General features: G+C 45.0%; 1 protein-coding gene and 1 long non-coding RNA gene across 2 annotated transcripts; one reads left to right on the top strand and one right to left on the bottom strand.

The window, feature by feature from the left end:
- The first annotated feature begins 1790 nt into the window (after positions 1–1790).
- LOC123190044 (uncharacterized) lies at positions 1791–3764 on the top strand. The gene is made up of 2 exons (XR_006496098.1): positions 1791–2402; positions 3404–3764. It is a non-coding gene; the product is annotated as an uncharacterized lncRNA (long non-coding RNA).
- A 7412-nt stretch (positions 3765–11176) lies between these two features.
- Positions 11177–17319, bottom strand: LOC123190043 (alpha-taxilin). Its single transcript, XM_044602600.1, has 11 exons — positions 16944–17319; positions 16705–16769; positions 16484–16598; positions 13399–13466; positions 13229–13306; positions 12958–13022; positions 12783–12849; positions 12480–12662; positions 12258–12311; positions 12044–12139; positions 11177–11784 (listed from the first exon to the last, which is right to left on the bottom strand). The coding sequence occupies exons 1-11, from the start codon at positions 17248–17250 to the stop codon at positions 11557–11559; spliced, it is 1326 nt and encodes a 441-aa protein (XP_044458535.1). The 5' UTR covers positions 17251–17319; the 3' UTR covers positions 11177–11556.
- Between the last annotated feature and the right edge of the window lie 207 nt (positions 17320–17526).

Raw genomic sequence — 17526 nt, 5'->3', positions numbered from 1 at the left:
TCTGGGTGGATTGAGGCACCTGGGTATTCCAGGACTTGCCTGTTTTCTTTTGGACCGCCACTAAGGCTTAAAGGGATCATGAGACTATTCATACTAGAAACTTCCGTGTGCAGCCACAAGCTATTATGGGCTCTAGCATAGTTGACTAAGTCGTGCAAACTCTTACAGTGGTAGACTAGCAGATGTAGGAGATGTAGGTGGTACGGTCTACCCGATCGTAAGGTGCTAGCATTTCTGTAAGACTATGTCTCGTTCATCCGTCTTCTCAAACACCATGTAGTGCGAGAAACCAAACGGAGGCGATCGAGTCTTGTGAGGAAAAGTGCGCAAACCTCTGCAGAGTGTATTAAACTAATCATGGTTAGCTGTGTCCCCGATTATGGACATCTTGAGTATCTAGTACCTGGATTATCATGTGAATCTCAACATGTTACTTTAAATTAAGTTTGTTGGGTTTTGTTTAATGATGATTACTTTAATTGGGATTGAGGATGCTGTCAACCATTCTCAATGTTTAACAACCACCATGATAGTTAAATAAAATTTATTCCTTTGCAGTAGGGAAAATTTGGCTTTACGCAAAACTGTAACCATAGAGCTTTCTACCAGCCAAATATGCACATAGTATAGCAGTTTCATTCCATTACTCTCTATGTGTTACCTTGCCAGCATATTCCATGTGCTGACCCGTTTCGGGCTGCAACGTTAATGTTGCATACTTTTCAGACGACGATTAACGAGTTTTTAGGCCATGGTTCTATACTCAGTGATGCCGTTGGAGTTGATGGACTCACTTATCTTCCAAGCCTTCCGCTGTTATCATTATTAGATAACCTTAAGCCATATTTATTGTAATAAGTTTTCTTTGGAGACACTCGATGTAATAAGTGTGTGATTGCTACTCTGTTATAAATCCTCCGAGTACTGTGTGGTGTCAGCATTACTGATCCAGGGATGACACCGGAGCACAGAGATCAGACTGTTTGAGGTCTGGTCACTACAATGAGCAATTAACTAGGCAATTGTTTTCTGCTTAATTAATCGATGAGGCAAATCTTTTGCCTCAGTTTTGAAAAAAAGGGCAACTGAGAAGAATATGGCGCATCATCTCAGGCTCCGAGCGAGGCGGCCTACCGTCCAGCATCGATCCAAGCTAACGAGCCAGTGAAAGAATTTCACTTTTGGAGGCGCCTAACTCTTCCAGATAAGCTTCTAGGTGCTGCAGGTGGTCTAATCGTGGAAGGAAGGCATGTAGGCAGATTTGGCAAGGCAAGTGCCAAAAGCGTTCCACATCCACACAAGCCGGTCGGGCACGTCGGAGAGCGTCGTGGCCTCGATCAGGCGTCACAGTAGGAGGTACTGGCTGATTTCGCCATGGATGTCTCGCGCCCATAGGTGTCCCGGCGAGCCCTCGGCGACCGACCTGGCCTTTCTGCATCTTTTAGGCCTTGTTCGGTTGCATGTGGATCCGAGGGGATTGAAGGGGTTTGAGGGAGATTTAAACCTCTTATAAGTCAAAATACATCTCAATCCTTGCCAATCCCCTCCAATCCTCTTGGAAGGAGGATTAACCGAACAAGCCCTTAGGAATGCATGTGTGGAGAAAGGGGGCGATCTCGCGAACAAAGCGTCTCTTGTGACTTGAAATGGTCTAATTAAACACAATAAAAGTCGCGCAATGTGTGCACTCTCACGGCTTTGGACGCACGAGGCGTGGGGAGGCGTTGTGCACACCCGAATTGACCCAGCTAACACCTCCCAAGGTAAATTCGCACCACCCCTACCCAGGACAACGCCTCCCCAAGGTAAATTCGCCCCACCCCTCTCTCATCTTCTAAAAAAAATTCTCACCCTCCTCTTCTCCTCCTCGAGTGGCGGCTAGGGTTATCGCTGCCGCTGCCGCTGCCGCCGTCGCCCCACTTTTTATCTCATGTGCTTCGGCGAGGTGGGTCAAGCTAGCGCACGCGCAAAGAGTTGCTCCGGCGCGGGCGCCGCTGAGGTGGAGGTGGAGCTACGGCGGCTGGTGGTGGACGGTCGTCACGTCGATGTTAACTTCGACGAGTTCCATCACCTCCACTACTACCTCAGGTTCCTTGCTTGCTCGCCGTTGGGTCCGATCGAGGCTCAGTCCTCACCCTTGTGGCCATATCCCTCTCTATCGGAACCAACGGCCAAATCGGGCTTGTCGTTCGGCGGAGGCAGGGTCAAGGAGGAGGAGGCAGTGAACGGAGAAGGAAGGAGGCGCTGGGGTGCCAGCGGATGTTCACCTGCCACCTTGCTTGTTGTTCGCTAGGGCAGTAGGCCTGCGGGGATGACATGGGAGCCTCCTGAGGTGTCAAAAGTCACAGCACCGTATTCCTCCCATGTTTTTGGTGGATGGACTACAGCCCCATGGTGTTAAGGTACTTGCTTGTCATTCCACTCATCAGTTACGACGCGTTTGGTTCGGCCCCGGTAACGCATTCGCTTCGCCGTATCAGGAAGCGCCGCTTCCGATTAATTCTACGCAATACGTCCATTGTTTGGTTGGTGCGGCCGAGTCCTGTTTTTCTAATCCCCTCCGATCGGGCGGTTTAGCTTTTCTGAAGCGATGTATCAGGAGGCGCTGCTACGGAAAACATCGTGCGCGAAACAAACGCCAGCTACGGTTTTGGAAGTCGGTGTAATCGGAAGCCGCGCCTTTTTTGCGGAACCAAACGCGTCGTTAGTTACTCTCGGTTGCTTTGTATAGTTACTGCTATTGTTGATTCGGCATGTAACATGCGGGTTATAGATGCAGATTAATTCATTAGGCACATCATCAGAGAGAGAGAGAGAGAGAGATGAACTGAACTGAACTGAACTGAACATTTCAGAACAAGCAAACAAAAAGTTCAGTTCAAACAAACAGGTGCTCCTCTCCCGATCGCCCGAACCCAACGACTCGCTCCTTCCTGCCAACACCAGGTGCTCCTCTCTGCTTGCGTTGCTGCCGTGCTCGGTGAAATCCAGTAGGAGCACGTTTTGACTCTGCTTTTGTGAAAATTTCTTACTTCTCCTTCTCGTTGGTTCTGTCTAGGTCTCTGATAAGAGAGGATTGACACTTTGTTTTGTCAGGCAGGCTAGAGTTTACTTTTGCAAACAACCATAAGAAATTAAGAATCATAATGACTTTTTGAAGCAGAAAAATGCACTTCAAGATGAAAGGAAAAAAATAGTGTTACAGCTGAAATCGATAGACTAATTAAAGATCTTTGTCAAGGCACAATAGTATATGCCCTATGCATGTTGTTTCTGTATCTCATATGAATAATTCATAAGGTCAAACACATTTGTTCTTGCTGCTTCACCATCAATTGTACGGTGCAACTCTGAATTTTTAAATATTCGAAGTGGTAACACTGTGCCCGTGTGACATCTTCAGGAAAAATTGGTTCATTGACAAGATCAAAAGGGAAAGGAGGTAGTACATTCAGGCACTGAAAGCTTTACGAAGCCATTTTATGTCATTCATATTTTTCTGCGCAATGTAACTTGAAATTTTAATAGTGAGGAATATTGTCCGGTTGAAGGTGTTTCCACATAGTTTTTAGATCATTGCATATATTTTAACTTTAGGTGCAGCTAAAGCTTTTAGATCATTACATCTTGCTGCAGAGTAGGCATAGTGGACATTGATGGCAAGCACATGCATCATTGGTAACAATGATTTCACAATGTAACTTACATGGGCCTCATTTAGTGACATAGTGCACATTGATTAATGATTAGAGATTTTTTTATCATGCCACACTTTCATCAGCCTACATAGTTGTGTTTAATAATCCACCTGATACTAATTTGCATTCGCGTGTGTGTGTACTGGGCCAGTGGCATCTTAGACAAGGAAAAAAGTCCATCGACGAGGAATGGCGAAAATATTGGTCATATGTATTGAGGTTTAGCTTCCATGGCTGTCTAATTTTTATACTTTGTAGCTATTTCTTCATCTTAATGCTTCCATGACTCGTGTGGGCTAGAATGTACAGAATGGCCCGTCTGTGATTGCATGATCTAGGTATTCTGGACTGACTACTCACAAGGCTTGATGAAAGAATATTTAAAAATGAAGTTATTGCTGGAACTAATAAAGGTCAGTGTATTTGTATCCCTAGGATTGCCTGAATGCACCAAGTACCAAATGGCGGTTTACTCTTCGCCGTTGCCAATTTTCTGTTTGTTTGTGTTATGGGATGACTATCAATAAGAGTCAAGAGCAAGCACTTTCCAAACTGCGTGTTTATTTCAGAACCGGGTGTTTTCTCATGGGCAATTATATGTTGATGTTTTGCAAGTTTCATCCCTGAAAGGACTGGAAATTCTAGCAGAAGATGATCCGTGGTGTTCCAACAAATACTACTACAAATATTGTCTGCAAAGAAATCATCCGTGCTTTACAAGCAAGTGTTATAATTTCTTCTATTGGCACATATTTTTTCCCTGCCACATTTTTTTCTCTGGTTCCTGTATTGAATTACTGATACAGTGTCGTTGTGGATGTTTGACGAAGCAGCGCCAACTATGAGATAGTTATTTTGATGGTCACAAGCGCTTCAGCAGACCTGTTCTGACTTTCTGCTCTACTTGTGTTTGTGAAAATTCTGAACATTGTGCCATGTCAGACAGTTTATCCTACATCTGCATATTTAGTCGCACATTTTGTTGTACTAGTAAGTTTGCACGTGCAACGCACGTCTTTACTAATGCTCGTTTTGAAGATCGAAAATAGTTTCATGCCAACGGGATACATCTATTCCTAACTAAAAACACAACAGTTTTAATTACATAAGTTTGCACGTGCAGCACACAATAAAAGCTCAGCAAGAAATTTTCTCCGCCCCTTCAAAATATACGTGAACCAAATAAGCTACTAATCTTCTTTTAAATTAGACCAATGCTCCCTTGATCAATTGAAATTTCATAAATTTGGTACATTAAATAACTACTGAGGGAACATAAAAGGGCTTATTACGTATCTTTTCTAAATATAAAATGTATATCTTCATCAAAGTCTTCCATGTTGTAATTCAGCTTCATGTGCATATAATTCCTAATGTTAGCAATAATGGACATTAAGATATGGCCAATCCAAACATAAAGAAATGACAAAGTGGAGTAGAGCTAACACAACCAAAAGTGCTGATGGCATCTTAATTCGAAATATGAAATTAAAATGTCATGTAAATTTAAATTAGCGTAGCTCACACGCAGCAAAATTTAAGGTGTCTGTGCAAAATATTTGGATGGCAACAAATGTAACGCAAAAGGATAGATTCCGCAAAATCTGCTCCCTGTAGCTTCGTTGAGGATGGGGACGGCGAGGATTCACGTGTTAGATGTTGGATCCGTGGTCGGGTGGCTGGACCATTGCCGGAGGGGCGAGCGGGATAGGGGAACCTGTACATGTTTCTATACATTCAGTTCAGTCTAGTTGTAGCAAGTGCAGTTCATTCTGTTCAGAGTTAAACATGGAAGGCATGTGCATTTGGAACAAGACCTTCCTTAGTAACAGTGTTCATCAATTAAAGCATGCGTTTGAAACAAAAACTAAATAAGAAACATTTATCAAATTTAGATCAGTGTATCCACTAAGTCCTAAAATCATGCAAGGCACTATCACCAACAGACGGTAACATTTCATGCCATTCTTCAATCTTCAATCTGTATGTGTGGGCTCGTGGTTGGCCGTACCTGCACATAAGGTGACCTATAATCAATACGCCTCGAGTGCAACTCAGCAAGCAAGTGCATGCATCTCGTACATATGTAGACATCGCATAAACAGAGTGCAAGGCCGTGATTTGCAAACTGTAGTCGCTAGCTAGCAGGTAGCAGCATGCACGAAGAAGCTAGCTAGCTTGTGCTCCAGTCTTCGGTTTCTATTTTCATAATGGTAACAAAATGCATCAATTTCAGGGTTCAAATCAACACAAACAGCAGAAAATTCAATGGAGACAAACACTCCAATCCATCTTGATATCCCCTAGATATGAACCAACGATCCATCAAACGTAGGTTAATTTAACAGGTATGACGTTGCTGTAAATCTATTACCTGCTTGGCCTTGGATTCAGCTTGTAAGATCTCCAGCACCTCCCTGTCAGGGTTGACCCCGTACTGCGCTTACACATTCATCTTCATGGACTCCAGCAGAGGGATCAGAGCTTCACTTGCAGGTAAAACCACATACAACAATGTCAGTTGCAATCTTTGTGAAACAGAAAAGAGAAGAATTTGATGTCTTGATATATACATGTACCGGTGCTGTTCCAGAGGCCCTTATGATGGCGTCTGCTCCCGCCTTGGGGAGGACGCCATGCGTGCCCTATGGAGACCGGAAGGACCTCCGTCACCACACCGGCAAGCGGCGCCTGATCTCTCTTGGCCGGCATCAAGGAGGCGATGCGACGAATGACGCCCTCCGGCGTGGCTGCCAGCGGACACGGCCACTCCCGGGGCAGCTGGTCCTCATACACGGCCATGACATCTCCCGGCAGGCGGCGCTACATGCCCCAACGGCGCCGTCCGGCGTGAAGCGGCGGCCGACCCGGCAGGACGTCCTAGAGGTGGAGGCGTTTTGCCAAGACAGATCGTATCGAGATCGAGGGGACGTGATTTGAGTGGGATTAGTTTTTAGAGGAGAACGTGCGTGATGCGTGCGTGCATTGGATTAGTGGCTAGTTAGCGGGAGGCAGCGGTTTTGTTTTTTGTGTTTTCCTTTGAAAGAGGCAGTAGAGGATAGCGGCTAGGCTAATGGCATGGTGGGTAATTAAAGCATAAAACACGTTTAGTACGTTGGAGCAATGTAGACCGTCAGATCACATGATTTGATGGATAGGATGAATTGGTTCTCCGCCCTTTCGTGCTTTTATAGGGGTAGTAGACTAAAGTATGTGGACAGCCTATCCTACTCCCTCCATTCCAAAACAAGTGTCATGGTTCGTACAACTATGGCATTGATGCCTTTTTACATATAACATAAATATTACTATTGAGTTTGATTGTTACTAAATGATGGGTTACATATCTACACCAGGGCCATGGTTCCGTTGCATTTAGGTGCGACCAAGAAAGATGCAGAAAAGAGAGTGGCACTTCAGTTTCTTTAGGCTGCACAAGAATTTCTCGCGTGTAGAGTAACTTGGTGAGGTCCGAATGGCTCTCCTCATACTTACCATACAGAGGAGTACACATGAGCGTTGGTTTTGAGTGTGCAGACTATCCCATTTATAGAAATATAAGAGATTTTACATTGCTGATAATTTTGGTTAAAAAGCTGGCAGCTACCTATTCTCCATATGACGTTCTCCATCTTATGCGCGTTAAATTTTTTGTGTGCGTTGTCCATAATTACTACATCAAGATAGTGTTGCAAAGCATATCTCAGGATTGTTGTCAAACAGATTGTGCAAATATCATGCCAGCAAACTTATTCAGTTCCACTTAACTTCCGTGTCCACATCTTTCGGTTATGTAAAAAGGATCAATTCTCACTGTTGTGTGTTTCTTATAATGCAAAGCTACAAGTAATGCATTTGTATAGCTCAGTGACTTTTCATTACATATCAAAAGCAAGGCAGTTCTATGCATCACTTCTGTCACACGCTGACAGAAGGAGCAGAGCAATGGGCGTTTGCCTATGCCTGGCACCGAGTAAATTGCAAAAAACCACCATAATTGTGCAAATGTCATCAAACACCCACCAAAATGCATGTTTTCCGGTGGTTTTTTTCTGAAGCATTGAAAACTTCGACCCAATTATGATGGTTTTTTGCAATTTACTCCCTGGCACCCCATATGCACATGTACGTCTAGGAGGGTTATGCCTTACTAGGAAAATGGCCCGTGCGTTGCAACGGGATAAAAATTCATCGGACTCCTCCAACACTCCTAATTCAATCACTATGTTCTAAGCCAGCCATCTTTGCAAAAATAAAGCCCAATAAATGATGCATTGATCTTTTCTTTTGAGGGGGGAAATGGCATTGTTGGAGTTGTGGGTTGTGCTTCGCTAATGAGTAAACATCAGAATGAGGAATTACCGTTTACGTCCAGTTGAATGTACGTGTTATTGTTAAAGTTATCAATATATGCATCATAACTTTTTATCTCAATTGGCTAAAGGAACCCATTTTGAAAGTTTCCTTCAAATACGCACACTTTTTTTTAAAATAAAATAAAAGCAAAACACTAACCACTACAGCCAAATTAGATTTGTTGAGGTAACCCACCAATGAGCAACGTGCATGTTCTTCTCTTTGATCATATGTATGCGCAATGCTGATCCTTCAACCATAACATGATTGAAGCACGTCCACCTTCAGGGACGTTAAGCATGGCACATATTTTCTTGTCCGGAACAACAACTTCACGGAGATCAGACTCTATGGCCATGGCTTCTAAATGTCTATGTTTTGGCAACAAAGGTTTATTACGCAGTCGTGTATCTAGGTGAGATAAGCTGCGCCTGAAAATAAATTGTTTTGTATTCTGCTTTCGTATGTAAATCTTCGTTGTATACTTCATAGCACGTTCAGATATATATGCTTCCCGTGTGTGGTAGCATGTATATACATGTTATTTCAACATTCTGTAATCCTAACTGGACTGATGTCCGTTTCCTTTCCGGCTTTTACGTCGTAGTATAGTAGCAGTCTGTAAAGTTAGATCAAAAAAAATAGAAGCAGTCTGTAAAGGACATAAACAATCATCAAACTTCAGTTAAAAACGATCAACAGCAAAATATTCTGGTCCTCTTATATTTTTCCTATTTTTTCGTTCATCGATCAGGGTCATAATCACCAACGTCAATGTCTTATGCAGCGCATCACTTCCTTATTTTTCTGCCGTTAAAGTATATGCAACAGCGCATATAGCCCATCCCACATATAAAATCGTTAGCCTTTTTCTTCTTCTTTACTTCTTGTGTAATTAGCTCTTTCCTTCTTTATTTCTTCTCTAATTAGCCTCTCTTTCCTTCCTCATTCATCTGTGTGATCTCCGAGAAGATTTTCTGATACACAGGAAATTAAGGGCGTATATAAATGAGATAGATTGGTTATAGGGAAGCGAGGTGAGACTATTTCTGGGAGTATTGGAATCAACCTTCTCATGTATCAAATGTACAAAACAAAGGAGGGGTTTCTCCTTTGCAAAGAGCCTACACGTGTGTGTTTCTAGTGTCTTCCTTTGGATTTGCATGTGGTCTGTATTGATGATCAGAGTCAGACACGTATCGTCGACAGCATATATAGTGGCAGGTGCCCACGACGACAGCACCACCTAGTTCTCTCATGATCGTTATCTTCCTTGCAGATGTTCCCATCGCTCTGGCTTCTGAGCGGCTTCACCAGCCACCGCCTCCAACTAAGATCGGCCGGTCATCTGTGTCTATCCCATCGAACCTCCCAATCGATGTGGGGCATAGTTCATCTTCATCTGCTCTGGCCACCTCGGCGACACCTCTGAGCACGATCCCCTGCCTCCATCTTCCACCTTCCCTTCTCCTTCCCAAGAAGGCCACTTCAGCGCTGCTTTCGCGCAGGTGTGGTCAGGGTGGTGCTAGTGCGACCTTGGCGAGCAGCTGCTTACCCACTTTCGTGCAGGTCTCGGTGCAGGACTCCGCCAACGCCATTGAAGGTCAATGTGGGAGGTGGGCATCGTTGCCTTGTCAGGAGGGGCGCCGTTGCGCAGGAGGTCGCTACGGTACAGACCGGCGGGGAGCGACGGGATGTGCGGCCTGGTGGGGAGGTCGTTATTGAGGCACTTCGGGGAGGGGTGCCGGCGCGGACGACGGGGATGGCGATAGAAGCTGTAGCGTGGCCTCGCGCCTCCTCGAAGCGACCAGCCAAAAATAACGCGTTGCCCTTCCTTCCTCATCGGCCTGCCTTGCGATCGATCGTCAGCGAATCGATAGGCTAAATTGGTCCTAATGGCAGCCGTCAGAGCAGGATGACTCTCTCGATCGAGTTGAGTCGACGTGACTTTTTTTGAGGAATCGCCTCGACGTGACTTCGTACCCGGATGAATTATCCCGTGGGATCACCCTCGCTTGCGTACTATTCGGCTGCTCCTCCGCTCCACGGATCCACCCCTCAACACCTCTTCTCTCTCTCACAAGCCAATACTTATGGGAGACGGCAGAAAAGGCGGCGGCGATGGTTATTGTGTTCGATTCCAAACCGGTAGACCATGTTGTAAGGGATCACGAGAAAAAAACAACTGGATGGGTAGATTTGTTTCCAAGAAATCCGGAGAAGCAATGTGAAGGTTCGCGTGCGTGTGTGTACGAAACAGACACGAACATTTATGTCTTCGATGGGTTGAGGCAGAACACGATTGAACTGGTCAATGATTGAACCGCTCAACTAAAATCTAGCCAAAAATAAATGACCGACCCAGATCAAACGTGCCTCTGTTTTTTAATAAATATTAGGTAAAAATAAAGATAAGCAGATAAAATAGTACCACCTCGGATGTAGAAAATAACATAGGCAGAAAAAACTGAAAGTGTAAATTCACGGGAAGAAGCGTATTGTGACAGTGAACCTGACAAAATCGATCCGTGTTTTATTATTAGGGAGAGATATCTGAACATCTATCACCAATTAACGAAAAGGTACCGTAAAGAGCGCATGCCTACCTGGCACCGCAGAGGGTACTTCTCAGGAGGCGCGCCATGGGCACGTCCCAGCCCCTAGTTTGTTTTATCTATAGGAACGAACAAGTAGTTAGCAGTTTTTCTATACAAGTTGAATGCGTTCGGCTTTTCAAGCAAAAAAACAATGTAAAAACATTTACCTCCAAAGTACTCTTCTAGTCCCGAGCTCAAATGACCTTGGATGAACAGTAAAACCAAAAAATATTTACAAAAAAGTCTAAATATTTTTAGTGATAAACATTGACAAAAGTTTTCAGCGCTTGCAAGATTTCAGCATGAAACGACAATTGTAAAAGCCGTGGCAAAAAAAAATGATCGCTCCCATTTACCTTCTTTTTATCTCCCTGGATACCAGGAGTATATATTGTTTGATTTCTTCCATATGAAGTACACCCCGATTCAACCTTAGTTCAAAGCTGCGACACTTATCATGGATCAGAGGGAGTACTAAGTATAAAACTGACTTAACACAGTGACAGAACACTCCTCGCTAATATAAGTATAAAACTTGCTTAACACAGAATGTTGATCAGTTCACCAGTGCACACATTCGGTTTGTTTCTAAAAGACTGATGTTCTACCATCCAATCACACGAAAAAGGAACAAATTGTAACGCTGGTCTGGTTACAAACTCGAACTCAACAGCTCTTTGCACCAAGAAACCAAAGCCACTCTGAAATTGCTCAAACGATGAGATATTTAGGCAAATAGTTTCGGTTGGGTGTGTGATATACACATACCACAGCTCCCAGAAAATCACAAGCAAAGCAGGGTAAAAGTATCGCTTATATCCGTTTGCCAGGATTCAGAAAATCTCGCCGAGTTATACCATAGAGAGCAGCAGCACCAAGGGTATGCACCATGAAGCACCAAAACGCTATACCTCTGGCTGCTGACTTGTAACATCTTCTTGGTTAGAGGCGTCATCAGGAATACTGGAAGATGGGCTTTGTTTCTGACTTGTAACATCTTCTTGGTTAGAGGCATCATTAGGAATACTGACAGATGGGCTTTGTTTCCTTTCTGCCTGCAGCGACCGGCACAGGGACTCGAGTTTGTCCTTTTGATTCTTATATTTGTCTAGTTGCTTCTTCATCACCTCACGCTGCACGCATGACCAAAAATAGGTTCTAAGTTAGCAACATGCGTACCAACTTGCACAAAATTCTCCTAGTATGCAAGCTAAGGTAGATGAAACTGCATAACCATAAAAAATAAATAAGGTGATACCACACACGGGTATGGTATTAAAGGAGATTAATATGAGCTATCAAAAGCATGTGGCTATAGCTTCAAACAAATAAGATCAGGTAGGTGCGCTTGTTTTCGAACATCCTGATTAGTTTGTATAATGCATGCATTACCTCCTCAATGAGCTTCACAAGAGCAATATCTGAATTCTCACACTTGTTCTTCGGGGCTTCATTTTGCTTCCTGAAGTCTTTTATCGCCTTCACCATCTAATGTGGAGATAACAAAATAAATTTTAAGTTCTGTAGGCAGAGCAATTAATAAGAAGAAAGGTTCAAAGCAGAATAGCAGACACAGTGATGAGTGTGAAGTGAGATGGGTAAAAACCTGTTCCATCTCCTTGTAAGTTTCGAACACTTCATTGCTTTTTGACAGGGCATCCTGAAACGATATATGGAACACAACATTTACACCTATAATCCCCATTAAAATGGATAAGCTGGAATGCTGTTTATGTGCTCATCTACTGGGGGAGGGGAAATCCACCATTAAGATAAACTGGAGCAATAGAATTAAGAGTTAAGAGTAGGATTTTCTCTGCAAAAGTACCTGAAACTGCTGAAATTTTTCACCATCAGCAGCTAGCTGCACCCGCAGGTTCTTCTCAGTAGTGACAAGTTGAGAAACTTGCTCAGCATACAATACCATTTGGGCATGTTCTTGAGCTGCTTTCGCTTGATGCTGTTGAATTTTCAGATCAGCAAGCTCAAGTTCCAGCGTCTTTTCTTTCAGCTGCATGTGTGACGAGCCAACGAGAAACAAAAGTTCATAGAAAGTACAATAAACAACACATAAATCATTGTTGTGGGCTTGTGGCAGTATTGGATCCTTGGAGATACTGGTCAAGCATACCTGATGAGCATATTTCTGCTGAATGATATTATATTGATCAGCAAGGTCTTTGAGTTTATTTCTCAGCCTACAAAATAGCAGCCATCATCACGTATGTAACTTTGTTGTGAATCAAGGTTGTTTCAATTATTGAAACTCTTAAAACTGAAGACATGCCTAAGCTTAGTAGTCTTACGAATTGTTCTCTTCAAACTGAGCAATGCATTCGTTTTTCTGCTCCTCAAGCTTGACACTGACAGCCAATAAAATATCATAAATATAACGGTATATAAAGGATAAAAAGTACTCCATTTAATGACCAAGTCAAATACAGGGATCAAGCTGGCTGGCTATCCCCTTTTCATGGGGGGCAGCCAATCCCATAGAATATGTATTTAGGTAATGAAATTAAAAAGGACATTCATAAATATTTATTTCAGATTACTGTCATGTAATGTATCATTGACCTTCATAGCATTCTCGAATTTGTCGGACATCTCCATCCGAAAGTTCTGCCCCTCTGTTGACACCCTTTGGCACTCTTCCTAAACCACAGACCTAAAATATATCACGGTTGAACAAAAGTGCAAAATACTTATGAATACTAGTTTCACATCTCAGAACTAACTGAACATACCTTTAACATTTTGTTTTGACGCTGAAATTCTCTACAAAGAGATTCTAATTTTTCTTTAACTGCAATGGCTGCAAGAGACAAAATGCAAACAGCACATCTTAGTAGGTAGGAAGGATAGAGTAAAAACCCAGAGTAATCATGTATTTAGTTAGATCTATTTTGCTTTTTCCTAATACATGTATATTATAGAACATTATACCAACCAAAAAAAAGTGTAGCTGTAGTGTTTGGACAGTGAACCCTTAACTGTTGAAAAACAGGCATGTAGTCGGGATCATGGTTTCACATAATACAAACTTGCCTGCATCCCTCTCTGCTACCACCCTATGGAAATATGATTTCTAACCAATACACTTCCGGGCAATGATTTCTACTGCGGTCAAAATAATTTTGGGCCTCTTCTGAATATACATCTCTCACGCGTTCGACTTGGTGTCTTGGGCATTGCTCTTCGAGGTGCGGCGTAGGATCGGCTTTGGGCCTCACTTGGACGCTTCCGTGAGTGGGTTGCCGTCCTCGAGAAGCACAATGGTGAGCCGGGGCCGCTGATATGGCGCCACAAGGGATTGCGACATGGTGACCTGCTATCCCCCATGTTCGTGTTGGTGATAGACACCCTCAACAGTTTGTTTTGACCAGGGCCAGGGAATTCGGGGTGCTCCGTAGTCACGCGCCTCACACTTCGTTTGCTGGCGTCTACGCTTTACGCGAATGCCGTGGTCATCTTCAGTCACCCAGATAGGGGGGGGGGGGGGTTGCTCGCTGTTTGCGGCTTGTTAGCGCTCTTCAGGCACATGTCGGGGTTGCAACAACTTCGCTAAATGCTTGGTGTCCACCATAGGTTGTTCGGACGAGGTGGCCTCGAGGCTGCATTGGTGATGGAGTGTCAGCTGGCTCCATTCCCGATCAAGTACCTCGGGATCCCCCTCATCCTCCGGAAGTTGTTAAGTGCGGCTCTCGAGCCATTGGTTGACATGAGCACGGATCGCCTCCCTACTTGGAGGGCATCGATGATGGCAAAGGTTGGGCGCCTAACCTTAGTCAGATCGGTCCTAGCCACCATGCCATTGCACTAGGTGGTGGTTCTTGGCTTGAACAAGCGGTCCCAGATTGACAAGATCCTCAAGGGGTCCTTTTGGTTGGCAGGGCGGCCACTGCCACGTCAACTGGCATTGGGTGTGTAGGCCCCTTCGTCTGGGCGGCCTGGGTGTTCTGAACCTCAGGAGGGTGGCAATCAGTCTCCGGGTCTGTTGGCTCTAGAGGATGCTCACTGATCCCAACCGCCCCTGGAAAGGCCTCGACCTCCAGTTCTCCTGGGATGAACACGCAGTGTTCACCGCATCCACCAAGATGGTGGTTGGCGACAGAGCTACTGCCTTATTCTAGGAGGACCGCTGGCTTCATGGTCGGGCAATCTCAGAGATAGCACCCAAGCTGCACCAGCTAGTCTCCCTGAATCTTCGGAATGCCCGATCGCATCAACGTTGGATCTCGGATATCAGGGGCGGCATGGGGCGCTGGCACTATGCCATCTGCCAGTTGGCACGTGTGGTGCAGCTTGCTCCCCACACGGATGCCCTCTAGTGCCATTGGACGGCGGATGTGCAGTACATGTCCAAGAGTTGCTATGACGCTCTCTTTGAGTGCGCGGTCGGATCTCGCTCGTCAAGTTCTTCAAGTAGCTCGCTTGACCAGATCGGAGCGTCTTGCGCTTCGTGGCTTGCAGCACACATCGAGTTTTGTGCTATACGACCAGTCCAAGGAGACGATGGCCCACCTCCTCTCTGGCAAGTGCTCTCCTGGTTCAGGTTGACTGCTATTGGCCCAGCCGAGGGGCGGACTTTGTGGATTGGTGGCAAGAAACTTGCTTCTCGTCTCCTACCTCAGGTCCTCGGCTCGGAAGGGCGTGTCCTCGGTCACCCCGTGAGTGGTTTGGTGCATCTGGAAGCATCATGACGCAATCATCTTCGACAATGCTCGGCTCAACCTCGACCGTCTCCTCAACACAATCAAGTCGGGGGCTAGGCAGTGTGGGCTCTGGCGGGCGTGTCTAGGCTTGTGGCTTTGCTCCTGAAGGGAGCAACGACTAGCGTCTAGGGGCATTGTGTTGTGCGTTGGGTATGGCCTTGCTTGGGCTATTGTATGTTGGGTGCGTCCTTCTTGGAGCTTGTAATGACTCTTCTCTCTATCAATGCAGTGAAATGCAAAGCTTTTGCGTTTTCTCAAAAAGAAAAAAAAGAATACATGAATGGTAAACACAGGAACAGAAAAATACACAGTAACTAAATGTCATGACATACAGAATCCTGCATGAATTGAAAACACATGAACAATAGAAACTATTTGATCATCTGGTTGCACCATAAAAAGAACACATGGATTTTCTTCAGGGATTATTAGATGTATTGCCATAGCCCACAGTTGCCAGACACAGAAAACATTCTAGAGCTCTAAGCCTTGGCTAGGAATTCTACGGAATTGGGGTGATGGACTATGGAAACCATAGGAATTTTAGTGTTCACAGTTTTTTAGTTTTCTGATCCCATGTGCCTCTATAGGAAAATTTTCTAGGGGTTGAAAATCCTTCCGGTGTTCATTGTTAACCCAAATTTCAAATAAATGAATACATTTATATAGTGATGGAACGATCATATAATGCATCTTTTCTATATAGAGTGGACAATTGTCCATGGAAGAAGCAGAAAGGAGATTTCGCTATGTTCTTCTTGCTAAATGTGTCTGGTCCAGCAGATGTTCCATGCTATAATTTCTGATGAAAGACCAAAAGAATACATTTTAAGGTAGTAAGGATTTTACGAGTGTGCATACAAAGGAAAAAAACAGAGCAATCAGTATTTAGTTACATAGGTTTTCTTTTGTTTAATGAGAAGAATCCAGAAGTTTTCACATTACCACATGTTATATATTAACATGGTTATTAGATAACTTTATTCCAAACAAAGGACAGCTTAGGGGTTTTTGACAGTGGATCCTTAACTGAGAGTAACCAACGGATTTTTATCCATTACATTCAACTGCTGGAGAACTAAGCATCGGGGTCACATTTTGGATAATAGAAACTTGCCTGCATCCCTCTCCGCTACCACTCCATGGTACCTCTGGGCAAGTTGCAACAACTCCTTGTCCTTCTCTAGCTTACTGTTCCGCTTCACGACCTTACGCTTTGGCTCGCCACTATCCTACAAAGTCATGGAATCAATCCGGTTTAGCACACACTTATCTTCCCACCAACACCAATATAGCAGGCAGAGAAATCTAAACCATATCCATTTCTGCGTTGGCAACCTTTGGATTGGCCAGCGGTTCCGATTGCTCTACCACAAAGCTCTCCTTCATTGCATCTTTGGCACCTGTGCCAGAGCATCAAAACAAGGTGAGCGAACATGTTACAGACTTCAATGGCGATGGGCGAAGCCGCTTAATAAGTTGCCTCATTCACCCTAAACTGTAACTGACGATTTGACGTCGAAATTAGATGACATCAGATCAGGAAGCTGCCAGTGCGTGGGAGAGGGGGAGATCACCTCCTATGTCTGCGGCGGGCCCCTGCTGCTCGGGGGCACGCTCCGGCTCCGAAGCGGCGGCGGCCATAGAGAGACTCCGCAGGGCATCGGCGGCGTCGGCGGGGGTGGATGGAGCGCCTAGGGTTTGCTCGCCGTCGGCGCGGGCGGCGCCCTCGTGATCAGGGCCGAGGGCGGGATGCAGGGGACCGGCGGCGGCGGAGGCGGGGGCGGAGGAGACTGGCTGGGCCTGGTCGGCGGAGGAGCTCTCGACGAAGCCATCGGGGAGCGCGTCGGCCTCGGGGAGACGCGTCGCCGGCGAGCCTTCCATTGGTGTAGAGAGGGAGGGAGGGAGGGACGGTGTCGCCGCGCAGTCCCCTTGTGCTGGTGTCCTGTGTTTCGTGTAACTCTGCTGCTGCGAACACGCGTTCGGCACAGGCCGGTCATAACTCCGTCACTCCGTGTACGCTATTGGTAAATCCGCCGTATAAGATTCATATTCAGAGATGAATTCATTTATGTTCGTTCTAGTTTCAGCAATCAAATCTGAATGATCCTCGATTCAAAAGCAGGGCCATTGGGCTGTCGCATTCAAACATGTTCATAC

The sequence above is a fragment of the Triticum aestivum genome, chromosome 2A (assembly GCF_018294505.1).
Source record: "Triticum aestivum cultivar Chinese Spring chromosome 2A, IWGSC CS RefSeq v2.1, whole genome shotgun sequence".
Lineage (NCBI taxonomy): Eukaryota > Viridiplantae > Streptophyta > Magnoliopsida > Poales > Poaceae > Triticum > Triticum aestivum.
Note: the sequence above shows the minus strand (reverse complement) of the source record. Positions and strands in the feature narration are given on the sequence as shown.

Coding starts and splice junctions, on each gene's coding strand:
- LOC123190043 (XM_044602600.1), bottom strand. CDS start 17,250: ATGGAAGGCTCGCCGGCGACGCGTCTCCCCGAGGCCGACGCGCTCCCC. Junction 13,023..13,228: donor AATTCGAGAATGCTATGAAG/GTCAATGATACA, acceptor GATATTTTATTG/GCTGTCAGTGTCAAGCTTGA. Junction 12,140..12,257: donor CTTACAAGGAGATGGAACAG/GTTTTTACCCAT, acceptor TCTCCACATTAG/ATGGTGAAGGCGATAAAAGA.